The 21,403-nt window shown below is 44.6% G+C and overlaps 1 protein-coding gene and 1 non-coding gene across 3 annotated transcripts in view; one reads left to right on the top strand and one right to left on the bottom strand.

The window, feature by feature from the left end:
• Positions 1 to 21,145, bottom strand: part of RRAGD (Ras related GTP binding D) — a 38,601-nt gene extending 17,456 nt beyond the window's left edge. The window contains exons 1-4 of one of the 2 annotated variants that reach the window (XM_027090566.1): positions 20,703 to 21,145; positions 6,877 to 7,172; positions 1,261 to 1,460; positions 284 to 398 (exon numbers count right to left, since the gene is read on the bottom strand). In XM_027090566.1, the coding sequence (XP_026946367.1) occupies positions 284 to 398; positions 1,261 to 1,460; positions 6,877 to 7,172; positions 20,703 to 20,838 (747 nt within the window). In that variant the 5' untranslated portion in view covers positions 20,839 to 21,145. Of the gene's footprint in view, positions 1 to 283; positions 399 to 1,260; positions 1,461 to 6,876; positions 7,178 to 20,607 lie in introns of both variants that reach the window. The other variant, XM_027090575.1, reaches the window with a different exon arrangement.
• Positions 15,913 to 15,984, top strand: TRNAD-GUC (transfer RNA aspartic acid (anticodon GUC)). The gene has a single exon. It is a non-coding gene; the product is annotated as a tRNA-Asp (tRNA).
• Positions 21,146 to 21,403: the final 258 nt, after the last annotated feature.

Raw genomic sequence — 21,403 nt, 5'->3', positions numbered from 1 at the left:
AAAACCAACTTTTATGCTCCCAAACTCTGGTAGGATTCCATTAACATTGAATGATCGCCTACAACTTGAATAAACATTCCGATTACACAAGTGAAGTACAGGAATCGTTTTGGCAGTTACATTTTAAAGGCCCTAAAACAGTACATAGGCGCAATCTTCAAAAATAATATTTCAGTGAACTTGAAGTGCTGTAAGAGCAAGTGGAAATAAGATCATTTTCACTCTTGCAATGTTATTCTTAAATTCCGCAAATGACTCTAACAGGACAGTATTATTTACTTACTGAGATAAAGATGTTTAGCAAATTCTCCAGGGTGGGGAGTTGTGGGATCAGCTTCTGAACCACTTTGCTAAAAGCTTCAAATATTGAATGATCATATATGCTTGTCAGATAAAAGCTGAAAGATGAAACAATATTTCATCACTTTTTACCTCTGACTGAGGAATAGACTGTTCAGGCTATGTCATAACACCAGAATCATGCCTTCTGTATTTACTACACACACATTCTAGCCCCCTTCAGGATTCAAAACAACCTCAGTCAAAAAATGAACATGTCTTAACAAGACATTCCTGCCCAACTCCCCAAAGCAAGAACTGTGCCCATTCTGATCTGCTGACTGGCTGGACTATAGGAGGCTTAAAAATGCAGCCCACGTGCTGGCTTCGGCAGCACATATACTAAAAATGCAGCCGTATATGCCTGTATCAGCATCCTTACCTTCTGCAAGAGAATCCACACCAGATCATCTTTATACACACCTCTCATGTTAATAACAGTTATGTTGTTGATACTGAAGCACCTAATCTTTCCATTTTTCCAATTTGCAAAATGAATGATGCATACATATACTACCCCACAAGAATTAGAGCCATGGCTTTCCTCTGTGAATATTTCTATTTGAATTATTTTCAGAGGACTCCTTTACTTATGATTATAGATACTAACTATAACAGTAAACTTCAGCATCGATTGACTTCCTGCATGCAGTTCATGGGTTTTCTCCTATGTGTTTTTCATAGGGGGGAAAGAACCTTAGCTTTGACCTTCGGTCCAAAAAATTTTTTTAAAACCCCACCGCTTTTCCCAAAGATGAGAGTTGGCACATGCAAAGCTTGCTTTTTCCCAAATACTACCCCAATGTCTACAGCACAAAACCGGGTACACAGCAGGGCTCTGTGACTCTAAATGACAGTCCGGGCCAAACCACTCCTGATGGCTCTGGACCCCAGTGATCCCTGATGGGTTTCTGTTCTCACCTGAGGTGAATTTTTTCTAATCCAGCATCTGCAAGGTCATCATTTGCCCTCTGGTGAATATCTCTCTGGGTTTCAATTTTGTGATCATCTGACAGACCATCCACTTTGTGAATAAACACCTCGAAGTTGATGTCGGTGTTCACTTTGTAGGCCCTGGTCACCGTGAGGTGGAGCCTGGCCAGGGCCTCCATGTAATCGTCCTGGGAACAAAGCACACTCCTGTCAGGGAGGCTGCTTTGCTTCCCTTCCACATACAGTCTTCCCTCCCAGCTTTACTGAGGTATGACTGACAAACATTGCATGTATTGAGGTGACGACGTAATGTTTTAGTACCATTGTGTACCCATCTGTACCCACTGTGAAAGGATCCCCCCAGTCAAGCTAATGAACCAATCCATCACCTTACAGGTACCATTTTTTCTCTTCCACATACACTGTTAATCTTACAAGCCCCTCCCAAAATATTTTGCAAATGCCCACATAAAAGCTGTTTCATAGAATTCAAGACTGAAAACTTAAGTTTTGTTAACAAAGAAATGAAAAAGAAAGGCCAGAAAAATACAGTTATGATTTAGCTTGATGACAGTCACAAAGGTCAGAGTTGCAGTTTTATGTATTGAAAATGACCACACGCCATCCAGGACCTTCCCTGGAATACTGTCCCTCCAGGATTCTGAGTCTCTCGGTGAAATGTAATGAACAAGTAGGGATGAAAACATGATAGGGATCACTGGGAAGATGGGGAAGGAGCCAGGAGGAAAAAATTTAAGAACCACTGATCTAGAGCAGAGGTCACCAAACCATGGCCCTCGGGCCAAACTGGGCCCACCTATTGTTTGTAAGTAAAGTTTTATTGGACCACAGTCACACTCGTTTGTTTACACACTGTCTATGGCTGCTTTGAGGGTACAGTGGCAGAGCTGAATGGTTTTCCTCTGTGGAAACTCCTCAGAGACAGCACAGCCTGCAAAGCCTAAAATAATTACCATCTGGCCCTTTTCAGAAAAAGTCTGCTGACCCCTGGTCTAGAGTAATTGCCCCAAATAACACAACACTATTTTTTTCTCCTTCCTACAGATGATACCTATGTAATAATGTAATGAATGCCTGTGTATGCATCTCTCTGTTTAAGAAATCAAACATTAGACCCTGAAGCCTTGTATGTTTCTCCCCATCCTCCCAGCCTATCCCATCACTCTACCCACACCCTCCAGAGGTAACCACTATCCTGACTTCTGCCCGTATCATCACGTATGTCTTTATACATTACTGCATACATATGGATCACTGAACAACATACAGAATTCATTTACATTGCTTAAAACTTTACAGAAATATCAACTTGCATGTGGATTACAGTTTGCCTTCTCCACTCACATTATGTCAGTGAGAGTCACCTTTGTTGAAGCACATACTCTAGTGCATGATTCCTGTTAACTACTCTGTAAAATTCCATCGTATGGATGGTCTAAAATTTATCGCTCACTTGCCAGCTGATGAACATTCAGAATGTTTCCAGTTATGTGCTAGTTCAGATGATGATGACAATGTGCCCAATCTCACGCACACATCTCTGTGCCTGTCTGCAAGTTTCTTAGGGCTTACCCTGAAAGGAGGCTTGTTGGGTCATAGGAATGAGCACCTTGAACTTGACTAGATAATGTGTAAGAGCCCCTGATGCTGCAGACTCTCAACAACACCCAGCGTTGTCAGGTCTCTTCATTATTGCCAACTTGAAGGGTGTGAATAGGTCTTGCTTTTCCAGCAAAAAAAGGAAAGGGGGGAATCGCCTGGTGGTCCAGTGGTTAGGACCCTGGGGGCGCTTTCACTGCCATGGGCCCGGGTTCAATCCCTGGGGGGAACTAAGATCCTGAAGAAAGGGATCTTCAGGACAGAATTTAAAGGACTTTTCACCGCCCCCTGCCAATTCTGACTCCAAACCTGGACAAATACAGAAAAGTCAATAAAACAGGGGATGTTTTTAGGCATTCTTGTATTCCCCAAATTAAATTAATAAAAATGTATCCCTAGTTTTTAGATAAATCAAAATATTAAAGATACTAATAGGAAACTATGAAGAGAGACAAAGATCAAGCGGAGTCCTCATCCTTTGTACTCTAAAGCGTTATTTCAAATGAAAAACAAATATTGGACACTGGGATAGCAGATTAAGCATCTCGGAAAAATTCTAGATTAATAATTTGTAGCACTTTTTTAATACCTTACAATATCTCAAATAAAAACTAAAGTCCACATACTGTACAATTCCACATACAGAAATTCTAGAAAAGGCAACTAGTCTATAGAGAAAGGAAGCACATCTCATCAGCAGTTGCCTGGGGCTGGGGTCTTGGGGGCCGTCTGAGGAAGGACACAAAGAAGATTTCACGGTGGGGGAAACATTCTGTATCTTGATTGTAAGGTGGTTAGAGGTGTATTTGGCAAACTTGTTGAACTGTGTATTTAAAATGAGTGCCATTTATTGCATGTAAATTACACTTCAAAACATGTTATTCCTTATGTCTTTAACAGAAGAGAGGAGTTCAGGGCACATGTCTGTGAGAACACTAGCCAAAGTCAAGAGCGTCATCACAGTCTCAAAAGATTAGAAATCACTCCTCTAACCTCCCTGCCAAGCATATAAAATGGTCTGATTACCAACAAACTGATGAAGTGGTACAGATCTATAAGGGCTAAAAATGACATGAAGAAAAACAAAAGACTTCATTTATTAGAGCAGAGGGATTGTGAATGATTTTTTTTCTACTGTGTTTGTTACTATCTTCTACAACAAATTTAAACAACGAAAAATACGCTGCCTGGTTTCTATTCCAAAATTAGATCTAGGAATTAGAGGCAGGTCACAATCACCAACGTGGGTCAAGCCGACACTCTAGTTTGGATCCCAGGCACGTGTGAAATGGCTCCCGGGGGCCGAGGGTGGCCCTGGAGATGAGGTCCTTTCTGTGGGCCGTGCCAGGGGGCTGGCAGTGTCACACGGGGAGCTCACGGGAAATTACCCTTGATGCTTTCATTCTCTTTTATTTTACAACATTCTGTGAGGACACACTTTCTCCTTGGTGATATATTTATCTGGCAATTCCGTGGTTGTGAGGAATTCGCAAGCAAAAAATAAAAAAGTGTGAGGTGTCAGACGAACATAGCACTGCTTAGAAATGAAGGCAGTGACATTCAAGAGTTGCCGAGACACCTCCCTCAAGTTTGGTTTTGTTTAGTGCTTGCAGTCGCATCAAGTAAAGATTCCCCCAAATGTGATTGTTATCAGCTGCTTCCAGTAGAAAAGCCTATTAGGCAAATTCTGGAAACTGCTTATTTAACGATTCCTTATTTTTAGTAAATGACAACTCTCAACAATGTTTTTTTCTACCTTTTAAAAAGTGTCATTTAAAAAGATGTATTTCTCATTCTTATACCTTTGTCCGCCCTACAGCCAAAACAAAACCCAACAAACAGAGAAACAAACTAAAACAAAGAACACATTTACCAACCACAATCGAAGGTCCACTTTTCATGCTCAGGTAAAATTAAAACCAAATTACAGTTCCAATTTAAAAATAGGCTAAATAAATAAATAAAAATAGGCAAGTGGGAGGGGGAGGGATAAATTAGGAGTTTGGGATTAACATATACACACTACTATGTATAAAATAGATGACCAACGAGGACCTACTGTATAGCACAAGGAACTACACTCAATATTTGTTACTAACCTATAAGGGAAAGGAATCCAAAAAAGAATATAAATATATATATATATATAAAAATATATATATATATAACTGAATCACTGTGCTGTACACCTGAAACTAACACGATATTGTAAATCAACTATACTTCAATAAAACAAACCAACCATAAAAAGGGATCACTCTGAAGCAATAAAAATACCCCAAACAATGAAAAATAAACAGGCAAGTATGCCTATTTTAGCCATATTACAAACACCTGAGATAGAGGTGCACCGGAAATTCAAATTCCATAAATGTAAATTGCTATGCATGCACAATATTGTACTGAAGGAAGTATTCCTAAGCCATTGTCCTGAAGTGATGAGTCAGGGTTGGAATCTACTTACCCATGGGTAGGGCGACTACAGCTCCACAAGTTCACCATGCAGTCCCTTGAAACTAAAAGGCTGAGTTGAAAATTTCATTTTTATATTAAACAGGCACCTCATTCCATGAATGAATTTATGATACTCTCAGGCATGAGTAGTCTTGTCTGAGAATGGTTTTCTAAGAGTGGGCTCAGAACCATTATTACTAAGGGTCTTCACAGCCCTTCCTCCCTAACACCACTGGGCTCCTGAAGGGCTGGGAGTGCTTGGCCCTACCTGTGTGACTGTAGGTCCACAGTTGCAGGGGAACGTTGAGACCTGAGCTTAGAGTTGGCTTAGGGCATTCCTGCAGGACTTGTTGCCTTTTATTCCCCCACAGCTACAAAAGAGAGCCCTCAGGAGGGCCTTCGGGCTGGGCCACCCATTGGGGACACTTTCTAAGAGTCCCTGCACATGGAGAGTTTGAAGAACGTAAATGTCAATGTCCCAGTCCTGCTACCTGTGCTCTTTGCTAAGACTGACCTGCCGGAGATGCATCTGTGGTCCTGCTGCTTCCCTTCCCCTCCTCCCCTTAAACCACCAGCTCTGCCCATACTTCACAGGAGAAAGGCCCAGGGTCTTAAAAACCCAGGGTGCCAAAGAGACGATTCAGAAGGTTGGTCTGAATACCAATAAAGTGAGCAATGCCTGGGTGATAATAAGGTTCTTCACCAGTCAAGGGGCTCCCAATTCTTTGCTTTCAGCAAAGTTAAAGGAGGACACAATCAGGATGTCTACTGATAAACTATGAAAAAATAATTTTTTTGTGATAGAAAATTGGGTAATTTAGGGGATATAACTTAGAAGGAATTAAACAATTGAGTGAATGCTAGAACAAAACTCACCCCATATCTACCTTATGTGAACAAGTTTTCTCAGTACTTAACAGCTATACAAACAAAAAAAGAACTGATGCCAAATCCTGTCTTGGTCAAGCATAGATACATGAATTAAGTGGAAAAAATATATATGTATCTCAAATTTTACATTTTGTATTTAGTTACCTATAAAATACATACTAGTCATGCTGCTGTAATTGTGTACTAGTAGTAATTACAATAATGATTCAGAAGAAAAATGTTCACCCTTAGAACTTTATCTTCAAAGGAAATAGTAAACATTTTGAAATGTAGATATATATGTATTTTTGTTATAGAGAACTTGTGATCTTTTATAGATGTCTGCCAAGAGTACCAGAGTGGGGGACATATCGTTGGTGTCACTGACCTGCACGGTGGTCCCTCCTGCCCCCCGTCTGTGAGGTTTCCTCTAGGGTTTGCTGAGAGCACAACATCGCATGTTGGTCAGGGCTGCGTGAAGGGAGCCTTTTCCCCTTTGCAAAGCCTGAGAGCCCCAACTGAGAAATGCTAGTCAGGTAAAAAGTCCTATTCCTGACTCTAAAAACCAAACCAAAGTGATTGCAAAGGAACTTGTTTGCAAGAAGGGGCTGCCTGGGGCAGGGGGCTACAGTCCCACCGTACCCCGAGACTGAGCCTTACCTGGGAGTCTATGACAAATATCAGTGCTCCTGTCCCCCGGAAGATCATCTCATAGTCAAAGGTAGGGTCAAAAAAGTCAATCTGCCCTGGGAAGTCCCAAATCTGAAAATTAACAAAGGAGCTGTTGGAAACGTCTTCCCGGCAGATCTTGTTCGTACTTTCCAAGAACAGGGTTTCGTTGGGAGACATTTTATGAAAGACAACTTTCTGGATGGATGACTTGCCACTCCTTCTCAGGCCCATGAGCAGGATCCTCGGCTTCACCTCCGTGCTGAAGGGGTCGCTAAAGTCCAGAACTGGAGAAACCACAAAACAAGAATGAGGGTGAGATGCTGTCACAGCGGTTAATGAGATGAGTTTCACTTCCGCCTCAGATGAGATTTATGGTCCACAGACAATGCTACATTTCCAGATACAGAGAGCGCTAACTCCATCACCCTGCTCATGGAGGGGCCAGCTCTTAGAAAGTGCAAAACCCTGAAAAATGCTGCATCACCACCTCTCACACAATTTCAGAGGGCCAGAAAACCTGGGATATTCCCCATCACGAGCAGGGACTCTGGAGTGTGGCGCAGAGGTTTCCTGGAGCAGACTATGGGGGGAGAGAATCCAGTCTTAGCATTCCAGAGCAAGGTCCTTCTTTGCCCAGATCATCAGTCTCTGCACTAAAGAGATGCTTGTTTGAGTTACACCTCAAAGAAACAATTTTGGACTTCATCAAAATTTAAAACTTTTGTGCTTCAAAGGACACTTATCAAAAAAGTGAAGACAACCCAAAGAATGGGAGAAAACATTTGCAAATAATATATGTGATAAGGGTCTAGTATCCAGAATATATAAAGAACTCTTACAATTCAACAATAAAAAGATAAGCCAATAAAAAATGTGTAAAGGATTTAAATAGACATTTCTCCAAAGATACACAAATGGCCAATAACCACATGAAAAGATGCTCGACATCATTAGTCCACAAGGAAATGCATATGAAAACCACAGTGAGATGCCACTTCATACTCACTAGGATGGCTAAAATAAAAAAGACAGACAATAACAAGTGTCGGTGAGGATGTAGAGAAATGGGAACACTCTTAAACTGTTGGTGATAATGTAAAATGGTGTGCTTTGAAAAACAGTTTGGCAGGTCCTCAAAAGGTTAAACATTTGAGTCATCACATGACCCAGCAATTCTATTCCTAGGAATAAAGAAATAACATATGTCCAAGCAAAAACCTGTACATGAATGTTCACAGCAGCACAATTCATAATAGCCAAAACGTAGATAGAGTCCAATGGCCATCAACTGATAAATGGATTAACAAAATGCTGTATATTCATATAATGGAATATTATTCAGCCATTGAAAAGGAATGAAGTACTGATTCATGCCACAACATGGATGAACATCAAAAATGTTATGCTAAATGAAAGAAGACAGACACAAAAGGTCACATATTGTTTGATTCCATTTACATGAAATGTTCACAATAGACAAGTCCATAAAGACAGAAAGTACTTAGTGGCTGCCAGGGGCTAGAGGGAGGGGGAAATTAGAAGTGACTCTTAATGGGTATGTGTTTTCTTTGGGGTGATAAAAATGTTCTGGAATTAAGGCTTCATGACTGACCCAAAAAAATAAGAAAAATAAAAGACCCAGTATGAAACTTGGAAAAAGATCAAGAAAAGAAACCAACATTTTAAGAAAAAAGGCAGAATATAGGAAAATAAATATACATATATTTTTCTACATTTCTTTTTTGTTTCCTTCTGAGCTACACCTCGTTATGTCTTTCTCAGACCCTGGTCCTAATCTAAGCATAATCCAGTACAGACTGGATTTATTTCCCTATTGCAACTAAGAATTTTTCCTGAAGTTCTACAATTATCTAAAACACAGGTTACTACCTGATAGACTCTTAGGAAATTTCATTTACTATATATAATATTTTGATGTTTCACTTTGCAATAGGTGCAGGGAAATACATAAATTTCAGGTAAAACAGTAAATGAATAAAGAAAAAGTAAGTAGCTGTACACAGACACTATTCCACTATAAGCAACATTTTACTCCCATCCTACCCACACACACTTTTCCCATTCAACTTAACCCAATTCAACAAATCGCAGATGATATGCCCTAGACAGAGTGATGTGAAATTAAACCACCCAAAAGATCACCAGCTTTCTTCTTCTTCATCAGGGATTATACGCTATACTTGCAGTACTGTCATTACAAGTCAATCTTAGCAAAAGCAGGACATGAACTGAAAAAGAAAACAGGACTTCAGTTGCAAAAATATCAGACTAAGAACATGTCAGTCTCCCCTTCCCATACTGAATCCCTAAGCACAACAGAAAAGGTATGAACAATAAATAAATAGATGAACAAATAAACACGGATAGCTGAGCTTGAGACCAAAGAGAGAACTCAAAATTGACAAATTACTGAGAAATCCCTAAGAAACACAAAGATCAGATGGAAGGGGGAACCTGCAGCCCTTGATTATGAATGGTAGGGTTCTGCTGGAAAAGGTAGAACTGGAAGCTCAAACAGCAAAGGACATGAAAACAACCAACAGGGTTGTTATCTGGAGAATCATAGTGAGAAGAGCCAAGCAGATAAACTCTGCACCTACATACACACTAGACTACACACTAGACTATCCTCCAAGTGGAAGCACTGAATGTAGGAGTGTAGGTATGAGAGGGAGGGCAGTGCCCTAGAGGCACTGATGCCCAGAAGGAACAGGAAGCACCCACAGTACCCCCTCCAAGTACTCTGACCTTCCTCACTGCAATGTGTGTGGAGTTCAAGAGGTGGAAGCAGCACCACCATCCTCCCTCTAGACATTTCCTCAAATGCCAAATATTTGAGGAAAGACAAGATTATAGAAGAGAATACAGACTCAACAAATAGAAGAATGTATACCTGAAGAAGCAGAGTTATACAGGAGTCAGAGTAAACTTTCAGGTATAATTAAAATACTCAGAGATCAGAGGAAACATGGCATTCATGAAACAAGAATAGACAGTTTCAGAATAAGAGCAGTTATGAAAAAGGGCCTTATGGATCTTAGAAATAAAAACACAACTGTTGGGCAGGGAGGATATATGGATTGAAAAGCAGAATAAACACAGATGATAAAATAAATTTTATCATCAATATGAAAATAAATAAATTTATTTTTTAAAAAAAGGATGCACTCCTGGAAGAAAATACACTCAAATATAGTGGAATGCAACAAGCAATAGAAGACAAATTTTACTGAAACCTATTGAATTGAAATAAGTATTGATTTTAATTTTTTTTTTTTGGCTGCATCGGGTCTTCATTGCTGCACGCAGGCTTTCTCTAGTTGCAGCGAGCAGGGTCTACTCTTCGTTGCGGTGTGTGGGCTTCTCATTGCAGTGGCTTCTCCTGTTGCGGAGCACAGGCTCTAGGCGTGTCGGCTTCAGCAGTTGTGGCACACGGGCTCAGTAGTTGTGGCTCACGGGCTCTAGAGCACAGGCTCAGTAGTTGTGGTGCACGGGCTTAGCTGCTCCACAGCATGCGGAATCTTCCCAGACCAGGGATCGAACCCATGTCCCCTGTATTGGCAGGTGGATTCTTAACCACTGAGCCACCCAGCAAGTCCCTGATTTTAAATTTTTGAATAAAAATCAGAAACTAAAATTCCAGACAATGTAGACATGGGAGATTGGTGAGGGAGAGGTAGGCAAAAGGTAAGTAAGAGAATACTATGGTTCTTGTTACAAAAGCCCAGTTATGTATCAATTTTTTTAAATATAAGGATAAGCATCTTAAACTAGTAGAAAATATAAAATAGGGGTACCACATTTAATTATGTACAACTACAAAAATATTTAAGTACATAAAAATGTCTTTATTTCTTCCCAATTTATACAGTTGGATGTGGATGCAGACTGTAACTTCTCTTCAGCAGGGTCTGCAAGTCTCTGTGTGGCATGATCATTGACACTGGTGCCCTGGAGGTTGGATCTCCTCCTCCTGGGAGAGTGGGGAGGTGATGGAGACCACTGTGGAAAGGGGAGGGAGTGTGTACGTGTGTTTACATACATAGAGTGGCTGGGAAGTGAAATACACATACAGCTATAATATATACACACAGCTGGAGGCATGAGCCACCAAATGTAAACAGCTGGGAAATAGTGAGTCAGATCAGCAAGAGGACCATCAACTCTGTAGAGATCCCTTACACCCATGCAGATGTATTTTGTCATATTTAACTAGTATGTACAGAAATATACTGTGTGCCAGGGACCTCGCTAGACATAGACATCTCTACAAACTTTACCCACGCAATGAGGAGGTACAAGTCTGCTTTACACCTGAGGAACTTGGGAGAAGGAACCTGCCCAAGGATGCAGGACAGGTATGTGCTAGAGCCCTTACCCAGGGCCTTAGCCACCAATCGGCTGGCACTGTACTAAAACTGCAACAAAGACAAAAGAAGAGACCAGAAAATATCAGAGTGCCTTCTGCATAAGAAGAGTAAATACTGCTAGTGAAACTCTTTTACATTAACTTATATGTAGGTGGGTGCTGGTTCCCAATATAAACGTATTTTTTATTGTGGACTCACAGCCAAAAATGTTTGTAGGCCACTGCTGTTGAATAGGGGAGGTTTCTTACATCAGAAAAGCCTACTGGCAAAAATCTTCCTTCTAATTCTCTCTCACTCTCTCAAGTATCTCTACTTCTGAAATCCTGTGGGGTTTCTCAGAGGATCTCCTTCCACCGGAGGAGTGGTAGCAAGGAGCTTCCATCAGAAAAGGAAACATCCCAGCCTCCAAACCTCCTGCAGAGGGCTGCCTCATCCCACCCCGCCATGACATTTCCCTGAGTATCACGCGCTTGCTCAAGCTTGATAAGAACCACCTGAGAAAAATGAAAGCGTTAAAGAGGATGAAGGATGAGAGGGGCTTTGAAACGGGCAATAAAAGGGCTAGTACTTTTTTTTAAAGGCAAATCAGAAAGGAACTACAGGAGAATCTGGGACTAGACATGGGACCCCAAAGAGGGCTCTTTAAAAGTGTCCGCGGGGGTTTGGAGGAAGTTGCCAGAGAGAGGTGAAATTTACAAGAGGGCAGTTTGTTCCTGTTTCATAAAGGTTCCCTGAACGTCTGCCAAGTGTTCGTTCTGTTCGACAGGGCTGCGCCAGAGGCTGCAGACACAAAGAAAAGCTTCATTCCTTAGCGATTAGGGGGGGAAACAGACAAGAGGAACTGACAACTACAATGCACTGCTATCTAGGTGTTATGGGTTCAGCGAGAAGGTTCCCTGGAGAAATAGCATCTGCGTCTTAAAGGAGAGGAGGCATAAAAGAGATGAATGAGGGAAAGGTCGTGCCAGGAAGAGATGTGGCCTTCCTGGAGTTTAGGGAACATACTTTAAAGACAAGAAAAGCCTGCACACTCTCCAGCGGCTTCCCACAGCATTTTGAATAAAATCCAAATAACTTCTTAGCCCAAAAGGCCCTAAGTGGGCTACCCTCTCATCCCATGCCTGGTTCATCCTCCCCACCACTTCCCTACCCTGCAGCCACAGGGGCCTTCTGCTTCCTCACCTTAGGGCCTCAACTCGCTCCTCCCTCCTCCCTCCTCCTTCCGACTCGCTCCTCCCTCTGTCCAGCAAGCTTTCCCCAGGCCTCCCCCGGCTCCTCCTCCCACTCAGCCCAGGGGCAATTTTACCTCCTCTCACCTCAATGGGGTCCCGTCACTTTCTAATATCCCTGTGTCTTCTTCATAGTACTTCACTATACAAAATTATCTTTTTACTTTATATTGTTTATCTTGTTTGTTTACTTGTTTATTGTCTCTCACATATACACAGGCAAAATACATTGTAGCGGGCTTCCCTGGGGCGCAGTGGTTGAGAGTCCACCTGTTGATGCAGGGGACACGGATTCGTGCCCTGGACCGGGAAGACCCCACAGGCCGCGGAGCGGCTGGGCCCGTGAGCCATGGGCGCTGAGCCTGCGCGTCCGGAGCCTGTGCTCTGCAACGGGAGACGCCACAACAGTGAGAGGCCCGCGTACCGCAAAAAAAAACAAAAACAAAATACATTGTAGCATGTGGTGTGAACCCAATAAATATCATTGAATAAATTAATTTATAGAGAGATAACAGGCCAGCTCATGAATGAGATGCAAGTTTGGATTTTACTCTGCAAGCCATGAGGAAATCACTAAGGATTTTAAGGGGAGACTAACATGATCAGGAAGCTCACTCCAGAAACAGACTTCCTTTGAGGGGGTCAGTGTACAGACACCAATAAGCCACTATGGAATAAAAAGTTTTTTGAGCTAAAGGCACTGGAGTTCCTGAAGTCCCTTATTTGCCTAGAGCAGACCCTCCCAAAAGAACTCAGTTGTCAAAAATGTCCTCCCCAGGAGCAACTCTCATCTTCTCTTCTTGGAGACAGAGAAGTCAGCCCTACACCCAAACAGACACTGTCACCAAACTATCGTTATCTCCCACCTTTTCTCCTATGGGCCCATTTATCTTTCCAGTGATTTGTTTTTCCATAAGTGCCCCTTCCCGCATTCCCTTTGAAGTCATTTTTTTCTCCCAGAAGTGCCCCTCTACCCCTCCTCATCCTCTGTTAAAATGGTATATAAGCCCCAAATTCTAACCGCCTCCTTAAGTCGAATTTTTTGTGAACTCTCATGCATTAGTACTTAATTAAACCTACTTTTCCCTTGTTCATGTCATTTGTCAGTTTAATTTGCAGGACTTCAACCCAGAACCTAAGAGTTTTTCCTCCCTGACAATAATTAGGTTGTTCTAGAAACACAAATGAGAAGCATGTGGAAATGGGCAGATGGAATGGATTCATGAGAAGCTCAAATCCCCTCAGTAGTACTTGGTGATCCTCTGAACATAGGGGACAAAGGAGAAAGAAACCCCAAGTTCCTGACCTGGAAGATCAAGTGAATAAGGACCTGTTCGTGAAGTTCATAAAGGTAAAAAGGCTGAACGCAGATTTGAAGCTGTTGAGTCTGGGGTGCCTGTCGGCCTTGGCTCAGGTGAGGAGAAGATCTGGGGCCTCAGAAGGTAATATGAATACAAAGCGGCAATGCAGTTTGCTGAGGCAGTCCGTGCCCCATTGGTCCTTTTTTCCCCTGATCTTGTTGGCTGAGGGTGAGGGCACACTGGAGAGGTTTTGGCCTCGGCCACCAAGAAATGGCTCAAACCAACCCACTCCAACCGCTTATCACCAGCCATTACCATCTACTAAGCACCTGCCTAGCACACAGTGTCATCTCTAATCCCCAAATTGATAACATTTATCCTTCACAGATGTGAAAACTGAGGCCTCGGTGTTTACCACGATAAACACTCAATAGATGTTCGCTGGTTGGGATGATTAAATGAAAGTGATTGAGCAGAATGTGAAGCTACATTAGCTGAAGTTTTAAAAAAGAAACTCCACACCTGACTTTGGCCCAGCCCAGCATTTAGGTATCAAGAGGATAAGCTTTATGCCCAGGTGAAGCTTATCCACTGTGGTCAGGGCACTGAACACACCTTACCTATATCTTCCACTGGATCCTGTTCGTACCCAAATTTCCCAGATAGCTCAGTTTTGTAACTAGACCGCCAGGAAGCCCAGGGAAACTCAGTCACCCAAGGAGCAGGATCATGGGGAGGGGTTACTTAACTGAGCCACTGTCAGCCTTTAACACCTGCAGGCTAATGACTTAACCCAGAAATGGCAGAGCCCTGCCAAAAACGACAGAAGGAAGGGAGAGAGATGGATCCGTGACTTGGGGACAGGGCTGCCTGGGGGCCACACCTGACTGATCTGTGGGCTGGGAATGTGCACAACAAAGAAGGAAACAGAAATCAGGAAAAGGAATTGCAGTTCTGACAGGCTTGGCCCTGGCTTCCTGGGGAGAACAAGGTATTGTATGAAATGCATTTCATCAATTCTGATGTATCAGACAATTGAGAGCTATTATAATTTAGGAAAGTTCTCCAAGAGATGAGACGCCTTTGAACAGATCCCAAACTGGAAAATAAAACAAAGATTTAACAAAAGAATTAGGATAATGTGGTAGCAAATGGAATGGTTGAAAAAGTACTGTGATAGTGCCAGACTGGGGTTCAAATCCCAGCTTGGCCACTTACCAGCTGTGTAGATGCCTACACATGTCCCAGAGCCCATGAGCCTTTATTTCCTCATCTATCAGGCTGTCAGCGTGTACACACACACACGGCTTCTTTTTTTCTTTTTTTCCCCAGCCCAAGCCTAGGTAACGAGAAGGTCTTTTTTGGAATGTGACCACAGCGAGAGGCTCACTCAGCCTTAAGGGAAAGTTAGAATGTCTTTGCTATTAGTATTCTGTGGGGTCCACAAAGGCTTAAGGTTCTACATACTAACGGTTTTAGGAAGAGGCCCCTGGTTTGGCTCTATTTGCATCATTATCTGTAGCCCTTTACATTTCTGATCAATGGAACTACTTACACATTCAAGAGCCAGGAGTCCAGTAAGAAATTCCAACCCAAGTGGCAATTAAATATATGAATACTAATACTGTTAATAAGAGAATGTGCAAAAATCATGAAGATTCACTGTCCGTTTGATTAACGAACTACTTAGAAAGGAAAATTTAATGCAATCAGAACGTGTATTTTCAAAGGCACATAGGTTTTTTCGTGTGTGTGTGTGGTACGCGGGCCTCTCACTGTTGTGGCCTCTCCCGTTGCGGAGCACAGGCTCCGGACACGCAGGCTCAGCGGCCATGGCTCACGGGCCCAGCCGCTCCACGGCATGTGGGATCTTCCCGGACCGGGGCACGAACCCACGTCGCCTGCATCGGCAGGCGGACTCTCAACCACTGCGCCACCAGGGAAGCCCGGCACAAAGGTTTTTGAAGATGATTTTTATTTATATGTGAAGACCTAATCTTTTTCTATGAAATCCTCTCACATCACACTGGCAGGTAACTAAAAAACATGATTCTATATGTGAATATTTCCTTTACATAAGCATCCAATAACATTTCTGGGAATTCCCCGGCAGTCCAGTGGTTAGGACCCAGCACTGTCACTGCTGTGGCCCAGGTTCAATCCCTGGTCTGGGAACTAAGATCCCATAAGACGTGTGGCACAGCCCAAAAAAAAAAAAAAAAAAAAACACGTTTCTAATGTGTTCTGATTTGTTTCTGCAAGAAGGGAAAAGTGTTCTTGTGAGCTTTTTTTTTTTTTTCCTCCAAACGATCACTCTGAGTGTGATCAAGGTTGGTTCTATGTCGCCCTCGATTTTACACACTGAGAAACAGGGCTGGAGTCTTCCCCAGAGATCCTCAAGAGGAGAAAGTTCACCAGCTCTCCGGGCGCATTAAGCCAGGAGTGAAAAACCCATCTGTCTTGCACGTTACAGCAGAACCAGGGAAAGCCACTGTCGCAGGACAGCTTTAAAGCCCTCTTTAAAAGAGAATTGAAAAGTTCCCTTTAAAAAAAGGTAAGGAATACAAGAATAAAGGAAGTAGAGAAGTGAGAAAAATGAGCAGGACAGAAGTGATTGTGATAGGAAGTAAAATCGTACCACCAACAGTGATGCGAGCTGGGGGGACTGAACAAAGCAGGTGAACTCAGGCACAGCACCTTATCCAGAACTCCAGAACTTGCTGATTCTGCCTCTTTGTTCCATTAGACTACCCCAGGTCTGTTCTACTATTAAAATGGGAGATATTTCTTATAAAAGTAGAGAATCAAGATTCTATGATACCAGGAATCACTGAAACATGTTCACAAACATCTGATATAAAAATATGCTCTCTAACCATATGTATCTGAATAAGCTTTGGGCCTCAGGCGTGACCTTGGTCACATCATTTTTAACTATTCTGTGTTTCCATCTGTTCCAACACATATATCTCTGTATTTTCAGGACCAGAAGGAAACCCAAGAGATTGGCTATAGCCAGGGTTGCAGTCAACCCAACTCTTTCTGGACAAGGCACAGTTACAAGGGAAGGGGCTTACATTTCCATGTACTTGACCCTCTCCTAAACCTTGCTCAGTTCTAGCCCATGTTGTGGCTGCAGGAAAGTCCCCTGGCATCTCTGAGCCACAGATTCGATATCAGAAGAACAATTCTCTCTACTTACCCTCAAGAATCAATGAGAAGGTAACTTCACTAATAATTTAAAAAATTATTTTAAGAAAAAAAAGCTGACACTAAAGATTAGAAGTGAATCGCCAGATTCACTGCCTTTATAGCCACCAGGGAAGGATCACCTGCTGACCCTGGATTTTCTGTGCCTCCAGGGACCACCTAACTGTCACTTCCTCAGACCCTGAGAGAGTGCACAGGCTGCTACGAAAACAAGACCGCACTTAGCTGGACTGTGGCAGAGCAGCTGTCTTAGCCAAATTTCCCTTAAAAATTGGCAGGGAGTCGGGGCGGGGGGGGCTTCCCTGGTGGCACAGTGCTTAAGCATCTGCCTGCCAATGCAGGGGACACGGGTTTGAACCCTGGTCCAGGAAGATCCCACATGCCGCAGAGCAACTAAGCCCGTGCACCACAACTACAGAGTCTGCTCTCTGGAGCCCATGTGCCACAACTACTGAAGCCCGCGCGCCTAGAGCTCGTGCTCCGCAACAGAAGCCACCACAATGAGAAGCCCGTGCACCACAAGGAAGAGTAGCCCCCGCTCGTGGCAACTAGAGAAAGTCCGCGTGCAGCAACAAAGACCCAATGCAGCCCAAAATTAATTAATTAAAAAAAAAAAAAAACTTTTAAAAAATTGGGAGGGACTTCAGGAAAAAATAATTTCACTTTCTGACTAAATATGATCTTTTAATTGGTTTCCTTGTTATTACAGTTTTTAAAGAACTGTAATTTAATAAAGACTTAAAAGTCCATGTGTCTAAAAATAATATTTTCGGTGCAATTGTTTTTAATGGTTTAATTATTGTCTCCACTCTCTGGAGTTTTATCTGGAGCATGGGGGTTGAAGATGAGATTCATCTTATCTCTGATTAACGACCCTGAAAGGGGGGGTTGAAAAATGCCCAAACCTGTCCTTAACAGAACTAAAGTGCTCAAGAACACGCCTGCTATTCATGAATAAAATTTGGAACGTAAGCCAAAAAAGTGCAGTTTAAGGCTCACCTTAGCTGCACTACATTTTCAACCTTAACACAATGTGCTAAAAGGTACAAGGCACTCGGTTTAAAAATAAGATCAGAGGTTCCTTGTAAGACTACGGGAAGTAAAAATCACACTACCCACCTTCAATCGCAGTCTTTTGCACAGCAATGCTGGTCAGGCCTGCATCCCACCCACCAGGGTAGATTTCTGAACCTCATGGAAAAAGCCCCAGGTCTCCGAGAAGCTCAGGCACTAAACCAAGTCCATTAGGATGGTTTGGAATTCATTAGAGAAATGCTTTGCTCATGGTTCAAAGTGCACCATATACATCTCTTCTCAGAGGAAATAAGTCCTCCCCACCCGCTACTTTCCACATCTTGAGTTTGAGAGTAAGTAAATGTAAAATTTACCCCAAATAACACAGGGTTATAAGGCAACACGTGCCCGGGGCCCATGAGAAATCGGGATGACCATTTGGCGGCACCTTGCTGTCTCAGGAACACAAGAAGTCACAACTCCCAGCCTCCACCCCCATCCTGACTCCCCAGGACCATATCAGCTGGCATGACAGGTGTCAGGGACAGTCCTTGCTACAACTGCTGACTGAGGGGCCTATCTGCTACTCTAGAAAGCGAATGTTCTGATAGAGATTCTACATTCAGGCCTAAACCCCAAAATCAAAGCCAGCAACACATGGAAAGAAAAGCAGCCCAAGATAATGGAGGAAATCTTCAGAGAATAGACCGTATCCACAGCAGGCCCAGGTGGAGAAAGGCCAGGCTTCAGTAATGTTTGCTCTTCTTACCACACAAATATACTCAGGGCTTTTATAGCAAGATTTCAGTTTGATACCAAGAACTCACGAGGGAGGATTTTATTACTAAAGTAATCATAAGCATCAGTTACAGGCGGGTTTGCCCTGGGTTAGGAGCACTGGGGAGCATCCTACACCCAGATCTGGGGAAGCCCTTTGTTCAGGAAATCCCCGCCCCTCAGCCAAAGCGTTAATTTCACTTCAAGGCCCCAAATCAAAATTTTAAAGTGCCCCCTTAAAGAACTGCAGAATAAACAAGCAGGTCCCGTGCTTTTCCTGGAACCCAGTCTCTGGCCCCCAGGACAATATCAAATTACAGGGTTTTTCTTCCCATATACGGTCTCTTATTTCTTTTCCTTTTTTTCAAAGAGGATCACAATTGCACCCTGTTGTGTCTCTTCGGTTTCAAATACCTTGCAAATACATCCCCATTCTGAATCTCTCCGGAGCCTCCGAAGAATCTGGGAGGGGCTAACAAACGCAATTTGAATAATAATGAAGCAACTGAACAATTTAACCACCAAAGGTAGCCCTAGAGACTCCAACAAAAGGGTTGAAAGCCTTCATCTACAAAAATGTGGCCACCTGCTCGACTGTGGGACCAGTTATGGGGAGTGCGGAAGAGAGAGGCGCACAGGTGCACACACGAGTTTAAGCAAATAGGGAATTAGTACAAATGCTCCCTGGGGACCAGACACTATGAAAAAGGGCGACTTGGAAAGCTCCTTTCTCATCTATCAGGCTCAAGGTTTAGTTAACAACCTTCCCCTTCTGATTAATTGAAAGTAGCACTCACCATACGTAAAATAATGAAAACTCACCCCCCCCCGAGAAAGGCTTTGTTTGTATGGAGAATTTAAAACAAGTCCAGTGAATTTTCAATAAAAGTTCTTCAAAATCAACAGTCACGAAAGTACTTTTTATCCCTCATGCAATTTCTGCCAAGTGAACATTTTAAAAGTTAGTTCCTTCTTTAGGATGCTGACAGTTCCACCTAGATGTTATGTTTACCAGCGTCACTCTACTTGACCTTTCCAAAAGACCTTACAATAAAGGACTTTTTCCTCGATTTGGAGGGAAACAAAAAAGATGAACCTTTCTGGAATCCTAAAAAGCTCTCAACTCCCTTGGTCCTTAAGAATTAAACGCAGGAAGCCCCCGCTGGCTGAACAATTGCTAAATCCTGCTTCTTGAACAGGAAACAGAGTTTGCTTCTGAGTGGCTCCGTATTCCCCCGCCCCGCGCTCACTCCAGGGCAGGCGCTGCCATGCCCAGGTGGTGACGCTGAGCAGAGATAAGGTGTCCTAACAACCTTATTTGCCTGGATCTCTGGATACCCGCGGCCACACGGCGACTCCTTTATCACCTGGGTGCATCCCTCCGCCGACCTGGGCGGCCCCGGGACCCCTCCCGCGGCGACACGGGGCAAGACTGACACCCGCAGCTGCCGACGACCCTGCCAGTCACGCTGCCGCCGGCTGCCTTTTTTAGCCACGACATCTGACCCCGGCTCCGACAGCAGCAAGCAGGGAGAGATCCCAGGGCGCGCCGGGCGGTCCCCTCCCCTCCCAAACCCCCGGACCCTGCGGAGAGCTCGGGGTGAGGCGTGGGGGAGGTACTGGCTCTGGAACTGGCAGAGAGCGCGCGTTCCTCCTGCCCAGACGCTTCCTCTCCGTCCTCTCCACCGATCCCGGCCCCCGCTCCGCTGCCTGCACCCGGGCTCCCCCATTTTGCATCTCGCCGCGGCTCCTCTGGCGCCCCTCCCCACTCCCACCCCCCAACTCCGCTTGTCTGGATCCCCTCCAAGTCAGCTGCCCGCGCGCCGGGCCCGGCGGGGGTGCGGGCCGAGGACGCTCGGGGCGCGGGGCCGAGCGGAGGAGCCGGTGCTCACCTCCCTCCTCCGTCCCGCTGTCCGGCTCGGCGTCCGAGGAGTCGGGCCCGTCCCCGTAGCCCGCTAGCCCCACCAGCTCATCCTCCTCGTCGTCGTCCTCCTCCTCCGGCTGAGGCTTCCCCAGCACCTGGCTCATCGCGCCCACGGCCGGCCGTCCCCGGGGCGACGGGGGTCTCTGGTGGGGGGCGCCAAACCTCCCGGCCTGCCGCTCGCAACCTATTTCTGAATTGGGGTTTTGTCCCGAGGTTCGCGGGCTGAGGCGGGGGCCGCGCGTCCCTCGCAGCGGTCGGCGTCCAGGTCTGGGTCCCGCCGTTCGCAGCGCGCCCGGAGCCCCCCCTGCCCCGCCCGCCCGCCGGCGGAGGAGTCAGCCAGAGCGCGGCAGTTCCTCCCCAGAGGAGGGAGAGAGAGACTGCGTGACCCAAGTCACCTGACACACACTGTCATACACTCTCTCTCTCTCTCACACACACACACACACACACACACACACACACACCGCACGGGCGCGCGCGCGCTTTCCCGGGAGCACCGCTCGCTGGGGCGCTGGGGCGCTGGGCCGCGGCCGCGCACACACACTCAACCGGGAGCAGGCCGGCGCGGGCCCCTCCACCCACCCAGAAGCGCACACAGACACTCGCCCGGTACCCGGGGACCCGGGACGCGGCGCAGTCACCCACCGCGGCTGCTCGCCCTGGGCCCCC

Source organism: Aethalodelphis obliquidens, unplaced genomic scaffold, assembly GCF_003676395.1.
Source record: "Aethalodelphis obliquidens isolate GAN/ISIS:26980383/991018 unplaced genomic scaffold, ASM367639v1 scaffold3, whole genome shotgun sequence".
NCBI classification, from domain to species: Eukaryota; Metazoa; Chordata; class Mammalia; order Artiodactyla; family Delphinidae; genus Aethalodelphis; species Aethalodelphis obliquidens.
Note: the sequence above shows the minus strand (reverse complement) of the source record. Positions and strands in the feature narration are given on the sequence as shown.